We start from the raw sequence: 24,196 nt of genomic DNA, 5'->3' as shown, positions 1-24,196 counted from the left end.
ACGCTCCCTCGAAGCTTGAGACATCTGTGGCAGGCAWCGCGTTGTGTGACAAACTGCACATTTTAGAGTGGCCTTTTATTTTCCCCAGCACAAGATGCACCTGTGTAATGATCATGCTGTTTAATCAGCTTCTTGATATAGCTTCGTGATTATTGCAGCTCAATGGAGATAACATTTGTTGACAATTTTGGAAACAAAACATGAGGATGGGATCCACCCAAATCATTTGGGTTCCTGGATCCTTTCACAGCATTATAAGGCTTCGTTGAGACAATGATTTATCAATGACCCATGTCCAGCTCATTTAATCCCTACCATTGTGTCGCTGAGTTATCAATGCTTTAGCAAATGTACATTATACCAGGGGCATTGGTAGACACAATGTAAGTAACCTAATGTATGTCCCGCTAACTGCCCTGAATGCCTCTGCTGATCCTACAGCTATTGTATGCAGTAATCATGTGCCTATGAACCAGATTTATACTGTTATCACTGAGGCAGTGTGCCCTAGTAGGAAGTCCACTGTGTGCAGCTCACCCTGCACTAACATAAATAACATGAGCATGTCTACTTCTGCTACGCTTCCCAGTAAAGCAATGAAAACAATCACGCCTCCCAGAAAAGTGCTCAAAATAGCCCACGTTAACATATCTAGCTTAAGAAACAAGGTTCATGAAATTAATAATTTGCTAGTAACAGATGATATTCATATTCTGTCTATCTCTGAAACGCACCTAGACAATACCGTTGATGATACAGTGGTAGTAATACGATGTTATAATATTTACAGATAAGATATAAATGTCAATGGTGGAGGTGTTGCTGTTTATATTCAGAACCACATGCCTGTAAAGATTAGAGAGGATCTCATGTTAAATACTGTTGAAGTAATATTCAGGTTCATCTGCCTCACCTAAAGCCCATTCTGGTGGGAAGCTGCTATAGACCACTAAGTGATAACAGTCAGTATCTGGATAATGTTAAATACTGTTGAAGTAATATGGCCACAGGTTCATCTGCCTCAACTAAAGCCCATTCTAGTGGGAAGCTGCTATAGACCACCAAGTGATAACAGTCAGTATCTGGATAATGTTAAATACTGTTGAAGTAATAAGACCACAGGTTCATCTGCCTCAACTTTAGCCCATTGTGGTGGGAAGCTGCTATAGACCACCAAGTGTTAAGTCAGTATCTGGATAATATGTGTGAAATGCTTATGTGTGAAATGCTAATGTATGTGATATCAACAGAGGTATATTTTCTGGGTGATTTAAATATTGACTGGCTTTCATCAGGCTGCCCACTGAAGAAAAAAATTCWAACTGTAACCAGTGCCTGCAACCTGGTTCAGGTTATCAGTCAACCTACCAGGGTAGTTACAAGCAGCACAGGAATGAAATCATCAACATGTATTGATCACATKTTTACTAATGTGTGCTTTAAAGCAGTATCCAGATCCATCGGATGTAGTGATCACAATATATAGCCATGTCTAGGAAAACCAACGTTACAAAGGCTGGGCCTAATATAGTGTATAAGAGGTCATACAAGGAGTTTTGTAGTGATTCCTATGTTCTTGATGTAAATAATATTTGTTGGTCCGTGGTGTGTAATGAGGACCAACCAGACGSTTCACTTGACACATCTATGAAATTGCTTATCCCAGTTACTAATAAGCATACYCCCATTAAGAAAATGACTGTAAAAACMGTTAAATCCCCATGGATTGATGAGGAATTGAAAAAGTGTATGGTTGAGAGGGATGAGGCAAAAGGAATGGCAAGTAAGTCTGGCTATTCAACCGATTGGCAAACGTACTGCAAATTGAGAAATCATGTGACTCAAATTATTAAAAAGAAGAAGAAACTATACTATGAAACACACATAAATGACATAAAGAATGATAGTAAAAAGCTGTAATTACATTTTCAGCTCCATAATTCATCGAATCAGATGGCTCATTCGTTACAAAACCGACTGATATTGCCAACTACTTTAATAATTTTTTCATTGGCAAGATTAGCAAACTGAGGCATGACATGACAGCAGCAAACYCTAGCACGACACATCCAAGCATATCTGACCCAATTATTATTGACAAGAATTGTAATTTTGAATTCCGCGTGTGGAGGAGGTGAAAAAATGATTGTCTATCAACAATAACAAGCCACCAGGGTCTGACAACTTGGATGGAAAATTACTGAGGATAATAGCAGACGACGTCACTCCTATTTGCTATATCTTCAATGTAAGCCTACMAGAAAGTGTGTGCCCTCAGGCCTGGAGGGAAGCAAAAGTCATTCCTCTACCTAAGAATAGTAAAGCCCCCTTTACTGGCTCTAATAGCCGACCAATCAGCCTGTTACCAACCCGTAGTAAACTTCTGGGTAAAAATGGTGTTTGACCAGATACAATTTCACAGTAAACAAATTGACACCAGACTTTCAGCATGCGTAAGGACATTCAACGAGCACAGCACTTACAGAAATGACTGATGATTGGCGAGAAATTGATGATAAAAAGATTGTGGGGCTGTTTTGTTAGACTTCAGTGCGACTTTTGAGATTATCGATCATAGTCTGCTGCTGGAAAAACGTACACTACTGTTTAAAAGTTTGGGGCCACTTAGAKATTTCCTTGTTTTTGAAAGAGAAGCACAATTTTTGTCCATTAAAATAACATCAAATTGATCAGAAATACAGTGTGGACATTGTTAATGTTGTAAATGACTATTGTAGCTGGAAACAGCTGATTTTTAATGGAATATCTACATAGGTGTACAGAGGCCCATTATCAGCAACCATCACTCCTGTGTTCCAATGGCACGTTGTGTTAGCTAATCCAAGTGTATCATTTTAAAAGGCTAATTGATCATTAGAAAACCCTTTTGCAATTATGTTACCACAGCTGAAAACTGTGGTCCTGATTATAGAAGCAATAAAACTGGCCTTTAGACAGTCGTGTGGTCAAAAACAAGGACATTTCTAAGTGACCCCAAACTTTTGAACGGTAGTGTACATATACACACACATGATAACATAKAGTATACACACACGTACACATGGATTTTGTGTTGTAGATATGTGGTAGTGGAGTATGGACCTGAGGGCACACACTTAGTGTGTTGTGAATTCTGTATAACTGCCTTAATTTTGCCGGACCCCAGGAAGAGTAGCTGCCTTGGCAGCAGCTAATGGGGATCCATAATAAATACAAATACAAAATATGGATGGATTATCTTGACAAAGGAGAAATGCTCACTAACGGGGATGTATACAAATTCCTGTACAAKATTTCTGAGAAATTAGCTTTTTGTCCATGGAAAATGTCTGGGATATTTTATTTCAGCTCATGAAACATGGGACCAACACTTTACATGTTGCYTTTATATTTTTTGTTCATTAAATATCTATTTTTCAAAAACATAGGGGTCAAAATGATTGAAAACAGAGGCATCAATAATTTTGACCTCTTCCTCTTTGAGAGAAAAAAACTATTACTTGTTAAACAAAATATCTTTCTTTGAGCAATTGTATTAATATGAAATAATATAATGTCCCCATTTTTCCCCCATTAAATATAGCTCAGCATTTGAATTATTTATTTTATTCAGTAATTTTGTCTCATCAAGGGTGTCAATAATTTTGGGCCCCACTGTATGTACAGTACATTGAAACACCCTTCATGTTTTATACAAATATCTTTAACTTGAGTCGAAAATATAATTAAATAGTTGACACCACTATTATACCATGTGAATAATTGTACTTTTGTGTGTCTGTTTCCCTCTATCCGTCCTTAGCTCTGGCAGGTGTTTGAATTGGAGGATGAGGAGATGGAGGCCAGCATGCACTTCTCCGCACCTCTGGATGACGGTACCCTGGTGGACCTGAGATGGATCAGGAGCCTCACCCTTCACACCCTTGAGCTGCTCTACCTTGAGGCTCGCTGGGAGACTCTGGCTCACCTCGCCCTGCTCTTCAACACACACACACGGTAGGTAACATCCCTCACACACGCACTCTCTCTTTTGCTCTCGCTCTCGCCTCTTCTTGCTCTCTCTCTTCTTTCTTTCTCTCTTCTCACACTCTTTTGCTCTCTCTCTCTATCTCTCGCTCTCTCTCTCTTGCTCCCACCACACAACACACACACACTATCTCTCCCTCTCTTGCTCTCTCTCTTCTCTCCACACACACACACACACACACAACACACACACACACACACACACACACACAACACACACACACACACACACACACACACACACCACACACACACACACACAACACACACAATCTCTCTCTTGCTCTCCAAAACACACACACACACACACACACACCACACACATTATCTCTCTCTCTCTCTTGCTCTCCAAACGCCACACACACATTACCTCTCTCTCTCTCTTGCCCTCTCTTGCTCTCCACACACACACACACACACACACCACCACACACACACAACACCACACAACACACACACACACACCAACACACACACACACACACACACACACCACACACACACACACACACACACATTATCTCCTCTCTCTCTCTCTTTGCTTGCTCTCTCTCTTGCTCTCTCTCTTGCTCTCAAACACACACACACACATTATCTCTCTCTCTCTGCTCTCTCTCTTGCTCTCCATACACACAACACAGTTGACCCTGCTCTTCAACTCACACACATAGTAGGTAGTTTACATCCTGTCACAGGGAGTTGTGCGTACCTGCCTGCCAGTACTGTCTCTGTCCTATATGTTGTGCATCCCAGAGAGCGCTACACCCACATGATCACTCCTATCCTGGTCCACGCTCAGAGGAGACTGCTAGAGAGGATCAGCTACTTTGGAGGACCTCCGGTCCCTCAGCCACACTTCATCAAAACGCAGAACATCACTGGAGAGAAGGTTAGAGGGAATAGACACAAGCTTTTACCACCCAATGAACAGGGTGTCATACTTGATCTCAATGTCAGGACACTAATCCATTCCTAAGGCTTAGTGTGGATTAGAGGATAACTCTGCTTCTATGGGGTATGGTTTATAATGAATACTGTAGGGACAGAATTMAGACTACTGCTGTGTGTTAGGATGCTGTTTGTGTGTGTAGAGTGGGCGTACAGTGTGTGTGTTGAACAGTCTCTACCCCTGTGTGTCAGATCACCTGTAAGAARTATACAGGGAGACAGCTGCTGAATTGCTGGACTCCCCCTGCTGTGCCTGCCCCCAGACGAGGGTGCAACACTCCCACCAACCCAAACGCTGAGCTCCTCGAACTCTCTGGTACGGGAATCCAGTAGCAGCTGGAAATRAGTCAGTCAACCAATGAATCATATTTTATTGCTATAAGTCGATAAGCCTGGCACTTGTATTGATATAGGCCAACCTTATTATGCCATTTATTCCAGGGCTTGACATTAACTTTTTTATCCACTTGTCCTTTGGACAAGTAGGACTGATTTTGTTTACTTGTCAAAGTTCAAGTCACTTGTCCCTCCAAAAACGTAAACGGTCTTTAACACCATGTCTACGTCATTGTATAATGCAAGGAACCACTTTACAAAATAAAATGCATTAGTAGGCTACTCTCTGCCTATTGGTTTCTGATGCATATTTAAGGAGAAGTGGGTAGCTGCATCCCAATATGGTGACAGAGTATGGGCGAGTGGGCGTGTCGAAAGGAAAGTAGTGGGCGTGTCGAAAGCGCTCTGCTGTAGGTTAGGCTGTTTTGATTGAGCAGTGCAATCAAAGCAGTGCAACTACCGTACCGCAAGAGTTTGGACTTCTGTTCTTAAGCCAGAGGATGAGTTTGAGTCGTATTTCACTGTTGGTTTTTACACTAATAATTGTCGATTTTCAGTTTCTAAAACTGACGATTGTTTATTTTTGATTAAAAGTATTGATGATGGGCGTGCTGTTGCTTGATACGTTGTATGCGTGTGCTTACTGTGACTGTCACCCTGATATTGGATACAAGGTAGCTACTTCCCACACCYTTGCCGSACAATAGGGCTTGTCAAGTGGAGGCGAAGGGCCCTGGGTCTCTGTGTTGTTGCAATTCATGCCCTACCCATTGAGGAGTAGACTGTATGTATGTGTGACATCTAGATTAATCTAGATCTAGATTCATATTAGTTATTTCTTGTGTAGGCGGTTATCCTACTTAAAATCAAATCATGTGAGAGCAAAAAATGGCCACGTTAGCTGCCGCCGGCGACATGACCGTGATACCCAGTAGGAAGCGATTCAAGTCGGCAGGCATGTCGGTACAACACTGGTGCACTGGTTGCTGGCCTATCGACTTGTTGTGCAGCCCAATCAGCCACGGTATTCAGCCTGTCTCAAAATACAACACTGCCCCTTTAAAGCTCTCCTAAGCCTATAAAATATTGCAACATTACAATTACAAACAAGTACTTTTTATGTGTTTATAGAATAATTCCACCCAGGGCTCGAAATTAAGGGCGTCCTGTTGTCCCTGGGACGATAACAAATATGATTACAGTTCAAAACAGACTCTGGGACAGTTCTGGGTCSACAGATCCAAAATTCATACAACCACTGCACATTAAACCATTTTAAAAAAGCAATGAGGCTGATGCAACAGATCCAACATGATCAAGTTTTATTTATTCATATTATAAGCTCAACAATGCACAAATGGCTGTAGGCTACGTGGGAATGTTCCAAAATGCAATTAGCGGGAAACGCCTTTCTCAAAAGTTTGAGCAGTTTCATGTAACAGAGATAATATCCATTAMAAATGAAGAAAGAGGTGAGATCTAACTAGCATCTAGCATGGGTTACTTACAGTGCCTTTGGAAAGTATTCAGACCCCTTGACRTTTTCCACATTTTGTTAAATTACAGCCTTATTATAAAATTGATAAAAAAAACATAAAATCCTCAGCAATCTACACACAATACCCCATAGTGACAAAGCGAAAACAGGTTTTTAAACATTTGTGCAAATCTATTAAAAATATAAATACCTTATTTCCATTAATATTCAGACCCTTTGCTATGAGACCTGAAATTGAGCTACGGTACATCCTGTTTCTGTTGATCATCCTTGAGATGTTTCTACAACTTTATTGGAATCCACTGTGGTAAATTCAAGTGATTGGACATGATTTGGAAAGGCACACACCTGTCTATATAAGGTCCCACAGTTGACAGTGCATGTCAGACCAAAAACAAGCCATGAGTCAAAGGAATTGTCCATAGAGCTCCGAAACAGGATTGGGTCAAGGCACAGATCTGGGGATGGGTAACAAAACATTTCTGCAGCATTGAAGGTCCCCAAGAACACAGTGGCCTCCATCCTTCTCAAATGGAAGAAGTTTGGAACCACCAAGACTCTTCGTAGAGCTGGCCACCCGGCCAAACTGAGCAATCGGGGAGAAGGGCCTTGGTCAGGGATGTGACCAAGAACCCGATGGATACTGACAGAGCTCTAGAGTTCCTCTGTGGAGATGGGATATCCTCCCAGAAGGACAACRATCTCTGCAGCACTTCACCATTCAGGCCTTTATGGTAGAGTGGCAAGATGGAAGCCACTCCTCAGTAAAAGGCACATGACAGCCCTAAGCACACAGCCAAAACAACGCAGGAGTGGCTTCAGGACAAGTCTCTGAATGTTCTTCAGTGGCCCAGGACTTGAACCCTTGAATCTCCGGAGAGACCTGAAAATAGCTGTGCAGCAACGCTCCCCATCCAACCTGACAGAGCTTGAGAGGATCTGCAGAGTTGAATGAGAGAAACTCTCCAAATACAGGTGTGCCAAGCTTGTAGCGTCATACCCAAGAAGACTCGAGGCTGTAATCGCTGCCAAAGGTGCTTCAACAAAGTACTGACTAAAGGGTCTGAATACTTATGTAAATGTAATATTTCTAAAAACCTCTTTTTTCTTTGTCATTATGGGGTAATGTGTGTAGATTGATGAGGGTAAAAAACAATTCAATACATTTTAGAATAGGGCTGTAACATAACAAAATGGAAAAGATCAAGGGTTTTGAATACTTTCTGAAGGCACTGTAAATGACTGTGTCAATGAACTTAAATGTTGATTTAAATGTTGATGTTGATTTTTTTTTTCTATATTCTTCTTGGCCAACAATTTTTTATTTTTACTTCTCCCGGACAAGAGYACAAGCGTTAATGTCGAGCCCTGCATTCAACCATTCCTTTAAAAAATAATTAATCAGTCATACTGGTCTGTGGGTATATTGATGTGTCGCCGTAGTCATATTGCGGTGTGTGTGTGTGTGTTTTGGTCTGTTGTAGAGGTGCGCCGAGCCATGTGTCTGGTGTGTGTTCCTCTGGATGTGGAGGATACACTGTGTTGTTTCAGGGAGGCCCTGGAGAAGGGCCATCACACTCTGCAGAACTTCCAACACAGCCGCACACTGCTACTACTGCTGCTGGCACACACACAGCCCTGTGAGTACATCCTTTCTATCTCACTTTGCTGTGTGTTTGTGACTCTGGCCCTTTAATCAATTACATTTGCTCATCTCCTGCGTCCTTCTCGCCTCCTTTTAAAAAAAGGTCKAAGTCAATCGAGGAGAGTCGGCGAGTGAACGTGGATGGAAATGCGCTTGAAATGAGACGGTCCTTCTCCACTTGCGCATCGTTAGGCACATTTACGTTTACAGGGGTGGATCAAAACAWATTAAGTTAGAAATGTTCGACATTTTATCGATAAATAGCGTATTGTTTTTAAACGTGTGCATATTTTTTTTCCTTTATCAAAACTAAATCTGATTCAAAAGGGGTGTTGCAGATGTTAAAAAAAATAGGATACACATGAATATCCTCYATGAAAGGTGGCTGTCGAGGAGGGGAGGACACTCTTCCGTTTGCCTACTAACGAATTGACACACTCCTCGACCACACTTCTCCGGGTTTCCGGGTCACAGAGGAGAGAGAARGGAGGACTGTCTTTTTCCTAAACGAGAAAGCCCCTGTGTGTCTGAGTGGCGGGAGGAGGAGAAAGAGAGAGACAGCAGCAACCAAGCCGACTCGCATTAGTTACTAACTTTTAGCTGCCAAAGCTATGTTTTTATCATCCAATTTGATTATATAGTACCTGTTTTGACTGCATCAAACCGAGAAGAGAAGACAGTTAAGCTAGCTAGGTAGCTGGGTTGGCTAATCAAATCTACATAGGCTGCGCGTTCCCCCGTCCTGCACAATAACAACAGCTGCTCTAATCAATGTATTAKGGAACAGCCTACCTCTTGGCCCTTGGTCGTTGAAACATATCCTTCTCATTGAACTTTTAATTCRGTCATTTTAATTGCATCTTCCATTGATCTCCTAAGTTGATTTGCGTCAACAGACACAGAGCCAGAGGCTAGTGCCGCTTTGGTGGCTTGTGATTGGCCGACAAAAACAAAAAGCCACACGCCCCACTCGGGAAAAACACGCGCCTCTCTCGGGTTCGTGTGGACCCGTGAAGACCCCTACTGTGTATACTTCTTCAACTATATAAAATGTCCATGAATTAACATAGGTTTGAATGAGAACCACAGGAATACAGAGGTAGCTATTCAAAATGGTCCTGCTCCTTGGCCAATTAAGCTACAAGGCTAACTTGTGAACATTCAGGCTATCCTAACTTCAAATTCTTAAAAACGTTTATCAACTATATCTACACTGAGTGTGTATTAAGGTCTCAAAACATTAAGGACACCTGCTCTTTCCATGACATAGACMGACCAGGTGAAAGCTATGATCCCTTATTGATGTCACTTGTTAAATCCACTTCGATCAGTGTAGATGAAGGGGAGGAGACAGGTTAAAGAAGGATTTTTAAGCCTTGAGACAATTGTGACCGACCGTCTCGATTCGATCTTATGTAGCAACATTTGAAATTGTGTTTTTTACATTGGATAAAAGTAAAGACTCTGAGCTAGAAAATGGTATAGCATACAGTCGTGGACAAACGTTTTGAGAATGACACAAATATTAATTTCCACAAAGTTTGCTGCTTCAGTGTCTTTAGATATTTTTGTCAGATGTTACTATGGAATACTGAAGTATAATTTCAAGCATTTCATCAGTGTCAAAGGCGTTTATTGACAATTACATGAAGTTGATGCAAATAATCAATATTTGCAGTGTTGACCCTTCTTTTTCAAGACCTCTGCAATCCGCCCTGGCATGCTGTCAATTAACTTCTGGGCCACATCCTGACTGATGGCAGCCCATTCTTGCATAATCAATGCTTGGAGTTTGTCAGAATTTGTGGGTTTTTGTTTGTCCACCCGCCTCTTGAGGATTGACCACAAGTTCTCAATGGGATTAAGGTCTGGGGAGTCTCCTGTTCATGGACCCAAAATCTTGATGTTTTTTGCCTTATGGCAAGGTGCTCCATCATGCTGGAAAAGGCATTGTTCGTCACCAAACTGTTCCTGGATGGTTGGGAGAAGTTGCTCTCAGAGGATGTGTTGGTACCATTCTTTATTCATGGCTGTGTTTTTAGGCAAAATTGTGAGTGAGCCCACTCCCTTGGCTGAGAAGCAACCCCACACATGAATGGTCTCAGGATGCTTTACTGTTGGCATGACACAGGACTGATGGTAGCGCTCACCTTGTCTTTTCCGAACAAGCTTTTTTCCGGATGCTCCAAACAATCAGAAAGGGGATTCATCAGAGAAAATACTTCACCCCAGTCCTCAGCAGTTCCAATCCCTGTACCTTTTGCAGAATATCAGTCTGTCCCTGATGTTTTTCCTGAAGAGAAGTGGCTTCTTTGCTGTCCTTCTTGACTCCAGGCCATCCTCCAAAAGTCTTCGCCTCACTGTGCGTGCAGATGTACTCACACCTGCCTGCTGCCATTCCTGAGCAAGCTCTGTACTGGTGGTGCCCCGATCCCACAGCTGAATCAACTTTAGGTTGATTGGTGCTTGCTGGACTTTCTGGTCCTGGTGCTTGCTGGACTTTCTTGGGCGCCCTGAAGCCTTCTTCACAACAATTGAACCGCTCTCCTTGAAGTTCGTAATGATCCGATAAATGGTTGATTTAGGTGCAATCTTACTGGCAGCAATATCCTTGCCTGTGAAGCCCTTTTTGTGCAAAGCAATGATGACGGCACGTGTTTCCTTGCAGGTAACCATGATTGACAGAGGAAGAACAATGATTCCAAGCACCACCSTCCTTTTGAAGCTTCCAGTCTGTTATTCGAACTCAATCAGCATGACAGAGTGATCTCCAGCCTTGTCCTCGTCAACATTCACACCTGTGTTAATGAGAGACTCCCTTACATGATGTCAGCTGGTCCTTTTGTGGCAGGGCTGAAATGCAGTGGAAATGTTTTTTTGTGTATTCAGTTCATTTGCATGGCAAAGAGGGACTTTGCAATTAATTGGAATTCATCTGATCACTCTTCATAACATTCTGGAGTATATGCAAATTGCCATCATACAAACTGAGGCAGCAGACTTTGTGAAAATTAATATTTGTGTCATTCTCAAAACTTTTGGCCACGGCTATACACTACATTTGAGGAGCAATGGGAAAGTAATTCTGCTTTGAAAGTTGATAAACTTGTAACCCCACTTTTGAGAAAATGGACCTTGAATATTTTGGTACACCTACTGGAGAGCTCTTCTTTGTCTAAACCCATTCAGCATTGTTTACACCCTCTTAAGCCTTAGCCCCACCCTTCTCATTAAGGATTCACATGTGAGGCCTTGTGCTAAACAGTGAGTATGGTAGTGAGTGTACTAAACAACCAAAGATTTCAAGACTATAATATATCTATCGACATGTCTGTATACACATTACCACATTAGAGGCTGCTGCCCTATATACATATACTTGAAATCACCTGCCACTTAATAATAGAACACTAGTCACTTTAATAATGTTTACATATTTTGCATTTCTAATCTCATATGTATATCCTGCATTCTATACTATTCTACTGTATCTTAGTCTATGCCGCTCTGACATTGCTCATCCAAATATTTCTATATTCTTAATTCTGTTTCTTTACTTTAGATTGTGTGTATTATTAGATATTACTTGTTAGATATTACTGCACTGTTGGAGCTAGAAACACAAGCATTTTGCTACACCCGCAATAACATCTGCTAAACACCTGTATGTGACAAATATGATTTGATTACAGTTGTCGCAGTGACATCATAAACATTCTATTGCTGTTCGACATCAAACTTGTCGAGAAAGTAGCTATGAACACAAAAGCGACAGGCTGCATGACATCAGCAGCCTGGTAGTTCAAAATAGCATAACTGGTGTATTTTAACACCAATAAACCCATCCATTTAAAAATGAATTTAGTATATGTCAATCTAGCAAACCAGGCAACTAAAAGCAACTTTCTCAACAATTATTTGGTTAGTTTCTAGCTTATTAGTTCAAATAATGACCATATCATTTAGRTGACAACGTCTTAKATTTTCCACATTTTTATTCATTATTACAGAAAAATAAACTCACAACAAGCKTTATTTACAAGTTAATGGCGAGCTAATTACAGAAAATCACTTACGGTTGTGAATGTGACGAAATAAAAACAGGGCCTTCAACTGGAGAATTTAAGAACTTGGACACCGTCTTTTATTTAGACATGTAGCTAGCTAGCTAAACAATGAAACATAATCCCAACTCCTAACGTTACTACCCTGCATGAATCTAACAAGGTTCCTTGTTAGCTAGCTAGCTAACATTAGACTATATCTAGCAATGCAAATGGATTTGAGATATGAATAATATTACTACACAGATCATACACGTAACGTTAGCTTGCGAGCCAGCCAGCTAATGTTAGCTAGCTAGCTAACGGTACGCTTTAACTTGCAATGAATTCGACTTTGTGACCAAATTAGAAATGTATAACATCTGAAAATGTAGCTAGCTAGACTCTCTTACCCGTATACTATATATATATTTCTGTACAGCACTTTGAGAAATCAGCTGATGTAAGAAGGGCTTTATAAATAAATTTGATTTGATACATGGATGAACGCTGCTCCCTCTCTGTCACAGATGCCATGGTTGCCCTTAGTTTGAAGATGTAATCCGYAGACAGGTGTTTTATACAACAGCCTTATGTGTTCTCTTTTCCACTCTCTCCGCATTTGCAATCAAACGCCTGAATTTTCTCCATCTCCTTAGCTATCATATTCTGCTTCCACCGATTTCGTGATATATATATATTTTTTAAAGAATGACCTACACATACTGAGTCCTATGTTATAGAAGGAAGCGTGCTGCATGGCAGACCAATCCAAACTCATCACTCTGCATMTCCAGCCCATCCATTATCTCAGCCAATCATGGCTAGCAGGAAGGTTCATATAGCTTTTTCCATGGCTAAACCATCTAGGCTCGTGACTTAACCATTTTATTTGTATTTACAGATGGCATGCCAGTTTGTTATTAAGGTACATGAACGTTCACATGTTCCGGAAGGCATTCCTGCTAAAAAAATGAAAATGTGTTAAAATGCCTCTCCTGTGAAAGAAAAAGTGACSCACGACATAAGCCTAGTTTCCTGAAACGAGTCACAATTCAGACATGGATTGTGTACAGTGCATTCGGAAAGTATTAAGACACCTTCCCTTTTTCACATTTTGTTACGTTACAGCCTTATTGCTCCAGAGCGCTCACGACCTTATTTCCAACATCAATCTACACACAATACCCCACAATGACAAAGTGAAAACAGGTTTTTAGGAATAAAAAACTTAAATATCACATTTACATAAGTATTCAGACCCTTTACTCAGTACTTTGTTGAAGCACCTTAGGCAGCAATTACAGCATCGAGTCTTCTTGGGTATGACGCTACAAAGCTTGGCACACCTGTATTTGGCGAGTTTCTCCCATTCTTCTCTGCAGATCCTCTCAAGCTCTGTCAGGTTGGATGGGGAGCGTTCTGCACAGCTATTTTCAGGTCTCTCCAGAGATGTCGATCAGGTTCAAGTTGGGCTCTGGCTGGCCACTCAAGGACATTCAGAGACTTGTCCCGAAGCCCATCCTGCATTGTCGGCTGTGTGATCAAAACTGTTTTTGCTTTGTCATTATGGGGTACTGTGTAGATTGATGAGGGTAAAAAACGATTTAATCCATTTTAGAATAAGGCTGTAACATAACAAAATGTGGGAAAAGTTAAGGGGTTTGAATTCTTTCCGAATGCACTGTATGTGTGCCATTCAGAGGGTGAATGGGCAAGACAAAGATGTAAGAGCCTTTGAACGGAGTATGGTTGTAGGTGCCAGGCGCACCGGTTTGTGTCAAGAACTGCAATGTTGCTGGGTTTTTCATGCTCAACAGATTCCTGTGTGTATCAAAAATGGTCCACCACCCAATGGACATCCAGCCAACTTGACACAACTGTGGGTGGCATTGGAGTCAACATGGGCCAGCATCCCTGTGGAACGCTTTTGATCTTTGTAGAGTCCATGCCCAACTAATTGAGGCTGTTATGAGGGCTAAAGGGCATGCAACTCAGTATTAGAAAGGTGTTCCTGTCACGATCATCCTTAGTGAAAGAGAGGACCAAGGCGCAGCGTGATATAAATACATCTTCTTTTTAATAGAAGAAGAAACAAACACTAATACAAACTAGACAAAAAAAACGTGAAGCTATCAAACGAAAGTGCAGACACACGCAACTAACGTCAAGACGTGACAATTACCCCACTCAACCTTACCTAATGCCTATGGCTGCCTAAAATATGGCTCCCAATCAGAGACAACGATAGACAGCTGTCTCTAATTGAGAACCAATCCAGGCAACCATAGACTTACATAAACACCTACACTGAACACAACCCCATGAACTCMACAAAACCCCCTAGACAATACAAACACCCTAGACTAGACAAAAACACACAAACATCCCCCATGTCACACCCTGACCTAACTAAAATAATAAAGAAAACAAAGATAACTAAGGCCAGGGCGTGACAGTTCCTAATGTTTTGTACACTCAGTCTATTTACATTAGCATAAATTATATAAAATGTTCTCATCTTAGCGAAGCCTAATGAAGACAATATACAGTTGTGAATGCTACACTATTTTTGTGGAAATGTATTCTTTGTCTTAACTGAGTTCACTGCATGCTTGAAACGATGCCTATGAAACTGACATCTGTGTCTCTTTGCCAGTGTTTGAGGTTCCATTCTGTAAGGAGAACAGTAGCAAGGCTCAGGGTCATGGCAGGGTGGACTTTAACGTGACGGTGTGCACTGCCCCGGCCATCGGCCCTCCAGACCTGGCCACTGAGGACTACAGGACCCTGAGTTCTATCTACGGCTGCCCTCTGCCCCCCAACCAGATACACACCGTCATCAACTCCTATAGCAACTCCATACGTAAGAGACATGACCCATATAACACTTTTAATTTTTTTACACATTTTCGTGATATCCAATTGGTAGTTTTACGACCTTGTCTCATCGCTGCAACTCCCCAACGGGCTCGAAGGTCGAGACATGCGTCCTCCGAAACATGACCCACCACTCCACGCTGCTTCTTAACACACTGCTCGCTTAACCCATAAGTCAGCCGTACCAATGTMTCGGAGGAAACACTGATCAATTGACGACCGAAGTCAGCTTGCAGGCGCCCGACCCGCCACGAGTTGCTYGAGCGCGATGAGCCAAGGAAGCCCCCCGGCCAAACCCTCCCCTAACCCGGATGGCGCCTGGCCTATTGTGCGGCGCCCTATGAGGCTTCTGGTCACGGCCGGCTGTGACACAGCCTGGGTTCCACTGCGATGCAGTGCCTTAGACCGCTGCGCCACTAACATTGTTTTTTTTAAAGCTATAGTCACAGTCACTCTGTTACTCTTCACCACACTATTGTTGTTCACTAGTCTACCTGTTGGCCTCACAATACTAGTAACTGTCGTCAGACCCATATTCCACTTGTATCTGCAAAGAAATGGTTGTGATTGATCCTTCTGATTGTGCTGGATATTTGTTTCTGGGTGTGTTTTTTTATGAGAAATGAGGGACACTGGACTTCTTTTTTTCCTACTTCAATCTAGAGTACCTTCAGGCCAACAACCATGAGTCTCTCAGGGTACAGGCGCTACATGACCTGGGAAACCTGCACTATTATAATGGAAACAGAAGGTAAGATATGACTGTACTCATAATGTACAGTACTATTTGTATTGTGTATACCAATACCAAAAAAGAATACAAAAAAAAAATCTGATTCTGTGTGATTCCTTGTAACCCAAGGGCAGCTCATTCCTACTGGAGCAAGGCAGTGGACTGTGCCCTGCAGAGCTCTGGGGTGCTAGACTCATGGGACGGGGTGTCGTGGGGTACAAGTTCCCTCCAACACCAACCCACCCTGAAGCAGGCTGGAGTCTGGGGCTGTCTGCAGGGAGCTTTACTGACCGCTAAGATCGCACAGTGAGTCTCTGAGTAAAGTCTGTACCAACTTTAGTAGCTCAAATCAATCAAATCAAATGTATTTATATAGCTTAGATCAGCTGATATCTCAAAGTGCTGTACAGGAACCCAGCCTAAAACCCCAAACAGCAAGCAATGCAGGTGTAGAAGCACGGTGGCTAGGAAAAACTCCCTAGGAAGGCCAAAACCTAGGAAGAAACCTAGAGAGGAACCAGGCCAGATTATAACAGAACATGTCCAAGATGTTCATAAATGACCAGCATGGTCAAATAATAATCATCACAGTAGTTGTCGAGGGTGCAACAGGTCAGCACCTCTACCGCTCCTGCTGTCTCTAGAGAGTTGAAAACATCTGGGACAGGTAGCACGTCCGGTGAACAGGTCAGGGTTCCATAGCCACAGGCAAAACAGTTGAAACTGGAGCAGCAGCACGACAAGGTGGACTGGGTACAGCAAGGAGTCATCATGCCAGGTAGTCCTGAGGCATGGTCCTAGGGCTCAGGTCCTCCGAGAGAGAGAAACAAAGAAAGAGAGAATTAGAGAGAGCATACTTAAATTCACACYGGACACCGGATAAGACAGGAGAAATACTCCAGATATAACAGACTGTGACGTAGAATTTGGTTCTTTAATGCACGCACGCATCTGGAGGAAACCAGGCACCGCACATCACCTGGCCAATACGGTGAAGCATGGTGGTGGCAGCATCATGCTGTTGGGATGTTTTTCAGCGGCAGGGACTGGGAGACTAGTCCGGATCGAGGGAAAGATGAACGGAGCAAAGTACAGAGAGATCCTTGATGAAACCTGCTCCAAAACGCTCAGGACCTCAGACTGGGGTGAAGGTTCACCTTCCAACAGGACAACGACCCTAAGCACACAGCCAAGACAACGCAGGAGTGGCTTCGGGACAAGTCTCAATGTCCTTGAGTGGCCCGGACTTGAACCCGATCTAACTCTCTCTGGAGAGACCTGAAAATAGCTGTGCAGCAAATCTCCCCATCCAACCTGACAGAGCCTGAGAGGATCTGCAGAGAATGGGAGAAACTCCCCAAATGCAGGTGTACCAAGTAGAGGACGGCCGATTAATCGGAATGGCCGATTAATTAGGGCCGATTTCAAGTTTTCATAACAATCGGTAATCTGTATTTTGGATACCGATTGTGGCCGATTACATTGCACTCCACGAGGAGACWGGCTGACTACCTGTTACGCGAGTGCAGCAAGAAGCCAAGGTAAGTTGCTAGCTAGCATTAAACCTATCTAATAAAAAACAATCAATCTTAACATAATCACTAGTTAACTACACATGGTTGATGATATTACCAGTTTATCTAGCTTGTCCTGCGTTGCATATAATCGAAGCGGTGCCTGTTAATTTCTCATTGAATCACAGCCTACTTCGCCAAATGTGATTTAACAAGCATATTCGTGAAAAAAGCACTGTCGTTGCACCAATGTGTACCTAACCATAAACATCAACGCCTTTCTTAAAATCAAGGAACAGACTAATCCGCTCCTTATGATTCCCCTGCGTCATCATCTCCAGAGGAATCGTGGCTTCCCTGACCAGCCCTGACCCTAACGGTCGACTATCTAAGGAGTGCACGGGGAAGGGGGGGTCTACCTTGACTAACGGAATCCTCAACCTCTGGGTGAGTCCGCGATCTATAAAATTCCCCGCTGCGCCTGAATCGACTAGCGCCTTATGCTGGAGAGAGGGGAAAAACCTCAGAAAACAGATTAACAAAAACATGTGACCAACAGGAAGCTCTGGGAGAGTGTGGTGCTGACTCACCTGGGGTGACCGAGGAGWGTTCTGCCTGCCCTCTCGACTCCCAGATGGACTCCTCCAGCACCGACCGGAAGTGTGCCCTCTCCGGCCACACTGGGTACAGGAGGAGCCTCCTCCTCCGGTCTCCCTAGACGCAGCCCCTCCTAGCTCCATAGGAATGGGAGCGGGGGGGGGGCAGGAGGTGGAACTGACAGGACCCTTTCAGAACGTCCGCGAGCAGCCAGCKGATGGTCTAGCCGGATAGACATGTCAATCAGCTCATCCAAGCTGAGCGTAGTGTCCCGACAAGCCAGCTCCCATCGGACATCCTCTCTCAGGCTACACCTGTAATGGTCTATCAGGGCCCTGTCGTTCCACCCTGCTCCAGCGGCCAAAGTTCGGAAGTCCAATGCAAAATCCTGCGCGCTTCTCGTCCCCTGCCGGAGATGGAACAACCTCTCACCCGCTGCTCGGCCATCCGGGGGATGATCGAACACAYCCCGGAAACGGCGGGTGAACTCCAGGTAGTGACCCCTCGCTGAGTCGGGCCCGTTCCAGACGGCGTTGGCCCACTTCAGGGCCCTACCCGTCAGGCAGAAGACGAGGACACTCACGCTCTCCTCGTCCGAGGGAGCAGGTCGAATGGTGGCCAGGTAGAGATCGAGTTGTAGCAGAAATCCCTGGCACCCTGCCGCTGCTCCATCGTACTCCCTCGGAGGCGTGATGCGCAGGGCGCTGGCACCGGATCCTGCTGGAGGAGATGGTAGAGTTGCTGGTGGGAGGGTAGGTGGGGTAGTAGGGAGACCACTCCTCTCCCAACGGTCCATCCTCTCCATCATCTGATCCATTGCTGATCCAATGCGATGGAGGATGGACGTATGATGAAGGACTCTCTCCTCCATCGTGGGGAGAGGGGTGGTCGCTGCTCCTGCTGACTCCATCTGGGGGTGCGGGCTTCTGTAACGGCGGGTGAGTGAAATGAGTGAGGAGTCAAATGCAGAGAGCGAAATGAACGGGAAAATGCTTTAATGTCCTCCAAAAACGTAACAGGTCCAAACATGGGTGAATGCCCAGAACACTGGCGCTAAACAAACCCCAAACCTTGTTACAAACACTGGACAGCGAAAAACCCAAAACAAGACACGATACATCACCAAACGTAACAACAAATAAGCCCGCACAAACACTAGCGGGCAAAACAAACCTAAATAGCACCCATCCCAAAACCCCAACAAGGAACAGGTGAAAACAATTAGACAGACATAAACGAAAAGGAAAAAGGGATCGGTGGCAGCTAGTAGACCGGCGACGACGACCGCCGAGCGCCACCAGAACAGGAAGGGGAGCCACCTTCGGTGGTATTCGTGACAGCAAGGAACTTAAACGTWAACTTTTTTACATGGCACATATTGCACTTTTACTTTCTTCTCCAACACTTTGTTTTTGCATTATTTAAACCAAATTGAACATGTTTCATTATTTATTTGAGGCTAAATTGATTTTATTGATGTATTATATTAAGTTAAAATAAAAGTGTTKATTCAGTATTGTTGTAATTGTCATTATTACAAATAAAAAAATATAAATCGGCCGATTAATCTGTATTTTTATTGGTCCTCCAATAATCGGTATCGGCGTTGAAAAATCATAATCGGTCGACCTCTAGAACCAAGCTTGTAGCGTCATACCCAAGAAGACTCGAGGCTGTCATCGCTGCCAAGTGTGCTTCAACAAAGCACTGAGTAAAGGGTCTGAATACTTGTGGTATTTCAGTTATTACATTATATATATTTTTTTAATAAACTGTTTTCTTTGTCATAATGTGGCATTGTGTGTAGATTGATGAGGGGAGAAAAACTATTTAATTTATTTTAGAATGAGGCTGTAATGTAACAAAATGTGGAAAAAGTCAAGTCTGAATACTTTCCGAATGCACTGTATGTTCACTGAAATAATAAATAATCCGTTGATCAATACAGTCACTTTCACAAATGTATTGTAGTGATGTCACTGACCTCATTGTGTTTTGACCAACAGGTATGCCTTYACCTCTAATATCAGTCAGCGCACAAAATGCTGCCTCCTATCTGCCCAGCTTTTCAAGGTATTGTCCGTGTTTGACATGTTGTGTTTGTACTAGCACATCTTGTTCATCTAATAAACTTGGTCAATACCATGATTAGTTGAATTAGATTAGTGCTTGGCTGGAACAAACACCTGCTCACCCTGTATGTCTCCTGGACCAGGTTAATCATGTCCTGTGTGTGTCTCTTCCACCAGTGTCTCCTGCGGGCCTCCCTGCCCCACCCTCAGAGTGACCTGCAGTACTCATCCTATACTGTAGGAGAGGAGCTGGTTCCTGGTCTGGACCTGTTCTCTGAACCTGACCGAGGACACCTGGGAACCACTGTGTCCAGCCTGGCCTTCCTCTGCCACTGGCTCTACACCTCAGGACACCATCTCACAGTACATACGCAGACTGCGTCTGAAATGGCGCCATATTCCCTATTTAGTGCACTACTTTTTTGGTCAAAGTCCGATCAGGCATGACTGGCAATGTATTRTTCTTTTTCATTTTGAATTAACCAAGCATCTGACCAGGGAGTTTAGTAGGCGTCTCAAGAAAGTTAGCTATTYGTTTCAATGCCTCTGTGTTCTGCTGTTACAGGCCCTGCCTATGCTTGCTCTCTACCTGCATTTTGTGGGGACTGTTTGCCGAGACCCACACCTCACCATTAAAGGAAGGATACTGAAGGTTGGTATGAATATCTCAGTTACATGTGATTCCACTGTATGTACAGTGTATGTGTGTGTGTGCCCATTAGGATATGTGTATTTTTACTGTGTGCAGGTGAAGGTGCTGACAGAGCTGGGGCAGTACTGTCAGGCCATGAAGGAGACGTCCCAGATGACTCAGGGAGAGGAGATCCCACTGCCCCACGGATGTTACAGCGGCATAGAGAAACATGCGGTACTACTGACACACACACACACACATTCTCACACAGTTAATACAGCATATTCTTTGAACAGAATTTGTATATGATTGATTTTATTGATCTGCAGACAATCAGAAAGTTCTTCACCAACAAGTCTCTCATGGACTCTGCAAACATACAGGTATTTAAGGTTGTAATAACACTTAAAAAACAGTATGTTTTGTAACAGTTTTCATTGTATGGCTCTAACAGCGTGTGTGACTGTATCTGTGTCCTGTACTGTGTGTGACTGTATCTGTGTCCTGTACTGTGTGTGACCTTAGTGTATCTAATGGTAGTGAGTATATCTGATGGTAGTGTGTAGTGTAGTAATATCCTGTTAAAACCTCCTAGAGTCAATGTCCGTGCCCCCTGTGGAAATCTAATTAGCATCATTTAACAAATCCCCATAAAAATATGTTAGTTTAAGCTAGAGATATCCGCCAATGTTGCACATCCGCATCTGCGCTGAAAGGTGACAGAGTTAGTGCGGTGTTTGTCGGTAATTGTCTTCGGTCTTCTCACATAATTGTCTGTAGCTTCCGAATGGTTTGGCCTACAAAACAATGACCCTTATTGGACGATGAGTCTCTCACAATGGTGTTTTCCGTTTTGCTCGTCGACCCTCACAAGCGTCGTGGGACTCGTCTGAAGTCGGTACAGCAAATCTGCACACTTCTGTGTGTAGCGTCACAACAGTTTGGGCTGCACACTAATATGACCGTTCTGTGGAAAAGGAGACTCTCAGGAACAGGTACATGTCAGTTGTTCTGCTCTAGGATGRCCACAGGCCTCACAAGACTCGTCTGAAGGTCCCCAGTACCAGTTGAAAAAATGTATGAAAGTATACAGTGCATTCGGGAAAGTATTCAGACCCTTTGACTTTTTCCACATTTTGTTACTGGGGTGAAGGTTAATCTTCCAACTGGACAACGACCCTGAGCAGACAGCCAAGACAACATATGAGTGGCTTCGGGACAAGTCTCTGAATATCTTTAAGTGGCCCAGCCAGAGCCCGGACTTGAACCCGATCGAACATCTCTGGAGAGAACTGAAAACAGTCGCCGTCCAACCTGACAGAGCCTGAGAGGATCTGCAGAGAAGAATGGTAGAAACTTCCCAATTACAGGTGTACCAAGCATGTAGCGTCATACCCAAGAAGACTKGAGGCTGTAACCGATGTCAAAGGTGCTTCAACAAAGTACTGAGTAAAGGGTCTGAATACTTATGGAAATGTCTTTTTTTATTWATTTTTTATTATAAATTTGCAAAACATTCTATAAACCTGTTTTTGCTTTGTCATGGGGTATTGTGTAAAGATTGATGAGAAAAAACAACAATTTAATCAATTTTAGAAGAAGGCTGTAACGCAACAAAATGTGGAAAAAGTCAAGGGCTCTGAATACTTTCCGAATACACTGTATATGGAGACTGTTTAGTGCCAAAAATAAGGAGTTAAATACATGTAGGGGGGGAAAAAACTGTCTCCTGATCTTTCTTATATCGCTCAGATATAGTTCAGACACTTCAGAACAATCTTACTTAGATTTTTTGGGGGGGGACTATCTGTTGTTCCATATAGTGAATATGTTATTCAATGTGTTTGTATGGGCTAATAGCAGTAAGGCACTTCTTTTTTTTAATCAAATACATTTTGCATATATTTTTTTTATACTTCAAGGAGTCTTCAAATTCTAAATCAAATAGCTAAATGATCCTTGGTATGACCTTCTTAAAACAGTTCCATATTGCTTAGTAGGAGTCCCCCAGTTAGACAGGGTTTAGACTGTTATGGGTTCACACATGTATTAGAAGCACTATGGTTTAATTCAGTTTGATGTTGAGTCTGTTGTTTTTGCATGGCAAACACTTGTGTTTTTATTTTATGTGCGAATTTACTACAGGGCATGTTGGTTGAATTCTGTAATGTACTGTCCACTTAATTATTTTTCTCTCCTGTGTCAAGGATACTAGGAGTGGTMGGTAGGAGTCAGGCGCAGAGAGCAGAGGGTTCAGTGATTTGTAGATTTATTTCTCCGGCACAAAACAGTCACGCCAAATACAGGGCGCAAAAACACCGAACAGCCCAAACACAGGGCAAACGACCRGGAGAACAATAAAAACACATCCACAACCGACAGAGAACACAAACAATRCCGCACAAACCTAAGCGGGCCTAACAGGCTTAAATAGACCAAAAATCAAGAAACAAAAAGGAACAGGTGCAACTAATAAGACTAAACTAAGAGAAAAGGAAAAAGGGATTGGTGGCGGCTAGTAGACTGGCGACAACGACTGCCGAGCACCGCCCGAACAGGCAGGGGAGCCACGGTGGGAGTCGTGACAGTACCCCCCCCGACGCCACCATCCTTGAGGGCGACCCGGGTGGAGGCGGTGGAAGTCCCTCAGAAGTGAAGGGTCCAAAATGTCCCCAACCGGTACCTAGCACCTCTCCTCCGGACCGTACCCCTCCCAGTCCACAAGGTACTGTAGGCCCCTCACCCGGCGTCTCGAGTCCAGAATAGCACGTACTGTGTACGCCGGGAACCCCTCGATGTCCAGAGGGGGCGGAGGGACCTCAGGCACCTCACCTTCTTGCAGGGGACCAGCCACCACCGGCCTGAGGGGAAACACATGAAACGAGGGGTTAATGCGATAGTAAGTTAGGAAGCRGTAACCTATAACACACCTCGTTTATCCTCCTCAGGACTTTAAATGGCCCAACACACTGCGGCCCCATCTTCCGGCAGGGCAGGCYGAGGGGCAGGTTTCGGYTCGAGAGCCAGACCCGGTCCCCCGGTGCGAACACTGGGGCCTCACTGTGGTGCTGGTCAGCGCTCTTCTTCTGCCGTCCACTAGCCTGTTTTAAAGATTCCTGGACGGCTCTCCAGGCGTCCTTCGAGCGCTGCACCCATTCCTCCACCGCAGGAGCCTCGGTCTGTCTCTGATGCCATGGAGCCAGGACCGGCTGGTAGCCCAACACACACTGGAATGGAGACATGTCAGTAGAGGAGTGTCAGTAAGGGAGT

The 24,196-nt window shown here is 43.6% G+C and overlaps 1 protein-coding gene across 1 annotated transcript in view; it reads left to right on the top strand.

Moving 5' to 3' along the window:
* Positions 1–24,196, top strand: part of cfap54 (cilia and flagella associated protein 54) — a 133,948-nt gene that overhangs the window by 63,798 nt on the left and 45,954 nt on the right. The window contains exons 36-47 of the mRNA XM_070434540.1: positions 3,803–3,996; positions 4,780–4,915; positions 5,167–5,290; positions 8,293–8,448; positions 15,156–15,362; positions 16,040–16,127; positions 16,239–16,415; positions 20,227–20,293; positions 20,470–20,655; positions 20,858–20,944; positions 21,041–21,160; positions 21,256–21,309. Of these exons, the coding sequence (XP_070290641.1) occupies positions 3,803–3,996; positions 4,780–4,915; positions 5,167–5,290; positions 8,293–8,448; positions 15,156–15,362; positions 16,040–16,127; positions 16,239–16,415; positions 20,227–20,293; positions 20,470–20,655; positions 20,858–20,944; positions 21,041–21,160; positions 21,256–21,309 (1,596 nt within the window). The remainder of the gene's footprint in view (positions 1–3,802; positions 3,997–4,779; positions 4,916–5,166; positions 5,291–8,292; positions 8,449–15,155; positions 15,363–16,039; positions 16,128–16,238; positions 16,416–20,226; positions 20,294–20,469; positions 20,656–20,857; positions 20,945–21,040; positions 21,161–21,255; positions 21,310–24,196) is intronic.

This window comes from Salvelinus sp. IW2-2015, linkage group LG23, assembly GCF_002910315.2.
Source record: "Salvelinus sp. IW2-2015 linkage group LG23, ASM291031v2, whole genome shotgun sequence".
Classification (NCBI taxonomy): Eukaryota; Metazoa; Chordata; class Actinopteri; order Salmoniformes; family Salmonidae; genus Salvelinus; species Salvelinus sp. IW2-2015.
This window is presented reverse-complemented; position numbering and strand designations above follow the sequence as displayed.